The 6,614-nt window shown below is 55.2% G+C and overlaps 1 protein-coding gene across 6 annotated transcripts in view; it reads left to right on the forward strand.

The window, feature by feature from the left end:
- The window catches only part of BCL2L1 (BCL2 like 1), a 51,297-nt gene extending 45,094 nt beyond the window's left edge, over positions 1 to 6,203 (forward strand). For 4 of the 6 annotated variants that reach the window (XM_006064439.4, XM_006064440.4, XM_006064438.4 and 1 more), the window contains exon 3: positions 4,541 to 6,203. In XM_006064439.4, the coding sequence (XP_006064501.1) occupies positions 4,541 to 4,678 (138 nt within the window). In that variant the 3' untranslated portion in view covers positions 4,679 to 6,203. The remainder of the gene's footprint in view (positions 1 to 4,540) is intronic. The other 2 variants (XR_006544467.1, XR_006544466.1) reach the window with 1 other exon arrangement.
- Positions 6,204 to 6,614: the final 411 nt, after the last annotated feature.

The raw sequence follows: 6,614 nt of genomic DNA on the forward strand, positions 1-6,614 counted from the left end.
TCACCCAAGAGTTTTGTTTGTTTGTTTGTTTTTTTCTTTGCATTTGGCTTCACTGGGTCTTAGTTGTGGCACGTGGGATCTAGTTCCCCAAACGGATCAAACCTGGGCCCCTGTGTCGGGACTGCAGACTTAGCCACTGGCCCCCCAGGGAAATCTCATCACCCAAGATTTTTGCTCCTCCCTTGGCCACTGCCACCTAGTCATTCAGGACTCAGTTTAGACTCCCCACCCTCCCCCAGAGAGACCTTCTCTGACCACTCCACCTGAGTCAGTCCACTGGTGTTCTTTACCACCTGCCTAGGATTTACTCTCTTCAAAACCCCATCATATCTGAAATTGTCTTGCTTCTTATTCTCTTTGCTTCTCTCTAGGACTGTGTTTCTCAACGTTACTTTCTCCTCACCACTCCCTACTAAGGAGTCTTTTTAGTTTTTAGAGATGTTTATCTTAATTGCCCTGGCATAAGTTTGAATACCACAGCTGTGCTGTGTATCTCTTTCTATGCTATGTCCTCACCCCACCCCCATGGAGAATGCATGGACTAGAACATAAGCTCTGTGAGAACAGGGACCTTATTTGTCCTGTTCAGTACTGGGCCCAGGCATGGTAGACAACGAGTAGTTACGGTATGAACGAAGGTCCAAAATCTCTGGGAGTACAAAGGAGATGTTCCTGCTGGAGTTGAAGGAAGGATAAGTAGGAAAGTCTTGGAAGACAGGACTCCAAAGTGGTCACATAAGCTGGGTAGGGTTGGCTGATTAAGGCGGAGGTGGGGAGGATTACCAGATAGAGGGCTCAGAGCTGGCAGGCTCAGGGGCCTGAAGCACTCCGGGCTGTGGGGCTGTGGCCATCCCACGCGGGTGGCCGGGACTGATGGAGGTAGGACCTTGAAAGTGGTCCCAGCCTTACTTGTCCTGGGGACCCTGGTTCTTGTCTAATCACTCTGAAGGGCCCCAATGCTAGATGGTAGAGCCCAAGCTCTCCCACAGACTGGCTCTTTGAAACTGTAGAGTGGGTGAGTAGGTGGGCCTTGTTGACTTGCGAGTCTCTAGCCTAGGAATCCATGGTTCTCCCATGGAGGTCATTAGCCACCCCTGTCCCCAGTGGTCCTGAAAAGCCCTACGTGGATCCCATGGTAGCGATCACAGCTGCAAAGAGAAGCTCACCCCATTTTGCCCTGCCCCACACTGAGAATGCACACAGTCCCTTAGGCTGGGTCTCCTGAAAGCCTCTGGGACATCAGAGGCTGACCTCCCTGCTGCCCACCTTACATCTGACCCCCTGTCTACCACGGCAGCTCTGGCTCAAACCAGTGGGAGCCACTGAGCAGCAGTGGGGGCTTATCTCTGCTTTTCCAGACCAGGGCAGCTCCGCAATCCTGTTTGTTTACCCAGAGCAGCCGCCTGCCGAGAAAATGGCTGTGTTTGTTTCCAAGTGTGTCGTGTGAACCGTGGGCTAAATATACCCTCACCGCTGCCTCCCCAGCACCCGCCCTGGAACAGCACACCCCGTTTTGCTCCTGCTCTCTCTGTGAAAGCAATCCCCAGGATCCTCTCCCCCTCCCTAGGAGGAGCTTCTGAAATGGAGATGAAGATTGTCCAAGCGTGCTAATGCACGGGTGGGGGCTGGGCCGATCAGAGACTTGTCTCCGTGGCACCGACAGGAGAATGTTCCCTCCACCCTGGAATGACTGTTCCTGGACAGTGAGTGCTTTGTGCCCTTGCAGGGACGGGGCCTGTTTATTCCAGCTCAGCCCAGAGCTGAAAATTTCCTGTGGCTGCCAGCCCTCTACTTCAGGAAAGTTCCCATCGAAGGAGGCCTCTCCCACTTTGGCTGCAGCCCAGTGTCCCTGGTTTCTTGTGGGACATTTGGCCCCTCGGGATAATTTCTGGCCATGGCTCCCTCTCCCATGCTCCTCACAGCCCAGGACTCCCTCATCACAGATCAGTCTTTTTTGTGACTTCAACTGGGGCCTCCTTCGCTTAGGACCAGAAAAATTTCAGTTCCTGTAAGAATTTTCTGGTCCAACAAGAAACCCATGGAGGCTAAGCAGGATGAAGGCCAAAGATTAAGGACTCTGGCTGCTGCCACTGCCCTTCTCTTCCCAGGCCCAAGGCCCCCCTCTACCCCGGGCCCCACATAGGGAATAGTCCTGCTGTAGCAGCGCCCTCTGTGGCTCAGCTGGTAAAGAATTCCCCTGCAATGCAGGAGACCTGGGTTGGGCAGATCCCTTGGAGAAGGGAAAGGCTACCCACTCCAGTATTCTGGCCTAGAGAATTCCATGGACTGTGCATAGTCCATGGGGTCGCAGAGCGACTTTCACTTTGACAGCAGCACCCAGGTTGGGACCAGGCAGTCCTGGGCTTTGATCCTGGCTCTGCCCCCTGTTAACTGAGTGACCCCAGGCAGGGTCTGTCCGATTCTCTACCTCAGTTGTTTCATCTGTGACATGGGGCTCAGATTGCTATATCTGAGGATTCTGATGAAGGTGAAGGGGATGACAGTGTCTGGAACTTAGGAGGCATGTAAAACCTTTGTTCTCCTCATGTATTTATTGATCACTGACTCTGTGCCAGACACTGTTTTGGGTTCTGGGCATACAGAAACAGGACAGCCTCTATGCCTCGTCAAGCCATGACAACTGCAGGAGATCAATCAAAACAAAGACCCAAAAGAGCAGGCTCTGCTTCCAGAAAGTGCTAAGAAGAAAAATAGAGCAAGTTGAGGGGATAGGCAGCGAGAGATCAGGGTAGGGGGTACCATATTAGACAAGATGGCCAGGGAAGGCATCCCTGAGGAGATGGCATTTGAACAGAGTTAGAAGTGAAATGAGGGAGCCTGGGGTCGAGTGTTCCAGGCCACAGGGGCAGTAGGTGCTGCGCTCAGCAGATGTTGCAGCAACAGCCCAGTCAACTAGAGTAGAGTGTGCAGTGCAGAGTGGCTGGGGCCTACTGGGCCTCACTGGTCTTGGTGAAGACTCGATTCTGTGTGTGATGGGGAGCCTTGGAGAGCTTGAGAGCATGGAGTGACAGGGGCTCAGTGGTGGGGTTTTCCCCACCTGCCCGCCTTCCCTTCCCAATGCCTTTTCCCCTTTCTAGAAGGACTCTGCTCTGGCTCACACATCACTGCTGCCTCCCTAATGGCTTAATAAATATAGAGGATTCTTTGAGTCAGGTTGTCAGTTCAGTGTGTATGACCCTCTTCTGGGTACCAGGGACATGAACGGACAAGACACTGGCATTCTAAGTCCGAGGAAAAGCTGTGGGTGTGCCACACTCTGACCTGTGTTTTAAAAAACCTTGGCATGGAGTGAGGGGGTGTCGTCAAGACTAGAAGTAGGGCCCGGCACATATCGTAGTGAGCAAACTGTCTGGGTGGAACGTGGAGCCAACCAGAAATGGCAGGCATGGTCTGAGGGGGCCACCCCACGGCTCAGCCACTCTGGCCCAGGTAGGGTGTGGGCCCACAGTGTGAGTTCATGGTGGAGAAGCAAGAACACAGTCTCTGGAACCAGCCAGTGGTCTCTTCCCTCCCGGGGGAGTCAAAGCACACTGATCCTAGATGCCAGACACCAGCTTTAGATTCCGGCTCCTCCACAAAGCTGGGTAACCTGATCAAGTTCCTCTGCACTCAGAGGCCGGGCTTCCTGGTCTGCCAGTGGGGAGAGACAGCCCGCACTGCAGCATTATTGAGAGGATTAAAGGACAAATGGGGTGCAAGGCACCCTCCTTAAAGGGTGCTCCAAGCTCCCCTCCGCCTGCCCCACAGATTGGTTCCACCCTAGGTTGGGCCATTCAGCCCTCAGCCCCTCCTTTGTGGTATCATGTGCTTCCCTCCTGACTAGCTTCAGGGCAGAGGACTGTTGCTCCCTCCTCCTGGGCCCCGTCATGCCCCCTGGGTGGGGGACGGGGCCTCATGGACCCACCCCAGTCCTGCACTGCTGCTGCCCTCTCTGTTCCGCCCTGCTCTGCCCACCCATCAGCCTGCCCTGGTCAGAGGCTTCCTCCAGACCTGCGCTGCCCCGGAATCACTCTGAGAGTTTCCCCTGTCTCTTTTCTCTCCCTTCCTCCCTCTCTCCCTCCTTTGCAGCAGTGGAAAGGCTGAGGCCTCGTAGTTCTGCACTGCCCTCAGGCTCTTCCTCCAAGCTTCCAGACCACAGGTGGTCCAGCTCTCACTCACCCCTTCAGGCTCATCTCCTCCCCTCTCCTCCTCTCCTGTTCCAGCCCCTTGGTCTCCCTCAGTTCCCTGCCCATCTCTTTCCCATCTCAGGTTCTGAAGGACCACTTCCTAGCTGGCTGACCTTGGACAGAACTCTACCCCCACTTTGCACCTGTTTTCTCAGCAGTAAAATGGGTTGGTTATCCCCAGCTGAGGGTCAGGAGGAAGAGCCGCCCTTAACCCTTTATCTGGCCTAAAGGGGGCATGGACAGCTGCAGTTTTTCAGCTCAGCAAAGTCATCACACACCGACCACCCACTTTGTCCCAGCCACATTCCTGTTTGAGAACTCACACAGTTCCCTTCTCTTCTGTCTCCCGGCAGGACACTTTTGTGGAACTCTACGGGAACAATGCAGCAGCCGAGAGCCGGAAGGGCCAGGAGCGCTTCAACCGCTGGTTCCTGACGGGCATGACTGTGGCTGGTGTGGTTCTGCTGGGCTCGCTCTTCAGTCGGAAATGATCAGACACTGACCACCAACTCACCCACACACCCCCGTCCTGCCCCCACCACATCTCTCCGTCCAGCCACCATTGCCACCAGGAGAACCACTCCGTGGAGCCCACAGCCACCCACACATCACAGGGTTGGACCTAGACCTGGTCCCCCGCAATTAGTTTTCTAGAATTTACATGCTTCTGTGAGAGCCACCTTCCTCAATTGTCGTGGCATCAAAACCCACAAAATTCCCTAGAACCTGCCCCAGTGGAAGCTAACAGGTGTGGGGGGTTGTGACCGGGGGCCGGAGTGCCCCACCCGATTGGTGGGTCCCCTTCCGCATTTAGGGTCCCTGAGCATGCTTTCTTGCCAGGGAGCTGGAAAGTTTTCTGACCCTTTTCCCCAGAAAGAGAGACAATAGATTGCCTTCATTTTGATGTCTGTGGCCTCAGAATTGATCATTTCCTGTCTCCTCCCTCCTCCCGGCCCTGGGCCCCCGTCCATTCATCCCCACCCTCCAAGAGCCACTTAGGACCCACTTCTGACTAATTAGGGATTCAGGATGCTTGGGATAAAGAAATAAGGACCAGGACCCCTCCCCCTCTCTGACCTGGCCAAAGTCCCTCCCCCAGTCCCAGTGTCCTCTGGAGGTCTCTGGCTAGAGGCCGGCCTCGCCCGAGATGGGGGACTGTAGCTGTAGGAAGCACCCCATGCCAACGCTGGGCTGGCCTTGCAGTTTAGCACCACCCCAGTTCTTCCCCTTCCCGGCTCCATGACCATGACTGAGGGACCAACTGGGCCTGTGATAGGTGCCGCAGAGCTGTTTATGGCCTCAGCTGCCTCACTTCCTGCAAGAAGATAAGCCTGTGGCGTCTTTGCCTTGGGCTGCTGCCCATGGGGTTCAGGGGCCATGGTCCAGAGGTGAGGGGGAGCTACAGGGAGCAGCTGTGGGAGCCCTAGGGTCTTCCTACCTCAGGCAGGAAGGGCAGGAAGGAGAGCCTTGTGCATGGGGTGGAGCTGGGACTGGCCGGAGGGGCCAGCCCTGCCTGGCCTGAACAATTGGTACCCCACCCCCATTCAGCCTGAGCAGCCGGGCTGCCAAGGTCGGGATGGCCTGGCCAGGAGCTCTTCTGACCTCCCTCTCTCTCCTCTGCTCCACCCACGGCCTGTCTCATCCCTGGGGGTCCAGGCCTAGCCCCGGCCACCCCGGGCTCTCTGCTGTACATATTTGAAACTAGTTTTTATTCCTTGTGAAGATGATATACTATTTTTGTTAAGCGTGTCTGTATTTATGTGTGAGGAGCTGCTGGCTTGCAGTGCGTGTGCACGTGGAGAGCTGGTGCCCGGAGATCGAACAGCCTGATGCTCCCTGCACCCCCAGCCCACCCCACCCCCCGCCCTGGTCTGGGGAAGCCAGCCGGGGTCCTGGCTCCTGAGAGGCACCTGTCCCTCCCCCAACCCCCACCCCACACTTTTTCCAGCTCTTTGAAATAGTCTGTGTGAAAGTGAAGGTGCAGTTCAGTAATAAAATGTGTTCTTCGTGAGCAAAGGGCCTGGGCTCTTGTGTGCTCTGGGAGGGGACGCTTGGCTAGCAGAAGAGGTGCAGGAGAGCCGGGTACCTGTGCTGACTCTGCTGCCCTAACCTTGGACAAGTCCCTTCTTCCTCTCTCTGGTCCTGAATTTCTCCACCTGTGCACTGGGTTTTTTTGAGCACCTGCTATGTGCTGGGCACTGACTATGTGTGAACATGACAGGCACAGTTCCTGCCCTCAAGAGTTGATATTCTAGTGAGAGGAACAGTCAAGTGGCCACCTGGCAAGTGTTTACTGGGCCCTGCTCTGTGTAGGCACAGTCCTGAACGAAAGTGAAAGTGTTAGTCTCACTCAGTTTTGTCCAACTCTTTACAACTTCATGGACTGTAGACTGCCAGGCTTCTTGTCCATGGAATTCTTCAGGCAAG

Source organism: Bubalus bubalis, chromosome 14 (genome assembly GCF_019923935.1).
Source record: "Bubalus bubalis isolate 160015118507 breed Murrah chromosome 14, NDDB_SH_1, whole genome shotgun sequence".
In the NCBI taxonomy this organism is placed as follows: domain Eukaryota; kingdom Metazoa; phylum Chordata; class Mammalia; order Artiodactyla; family Bovidae; genus Bubalus; species Bubalus bubalis.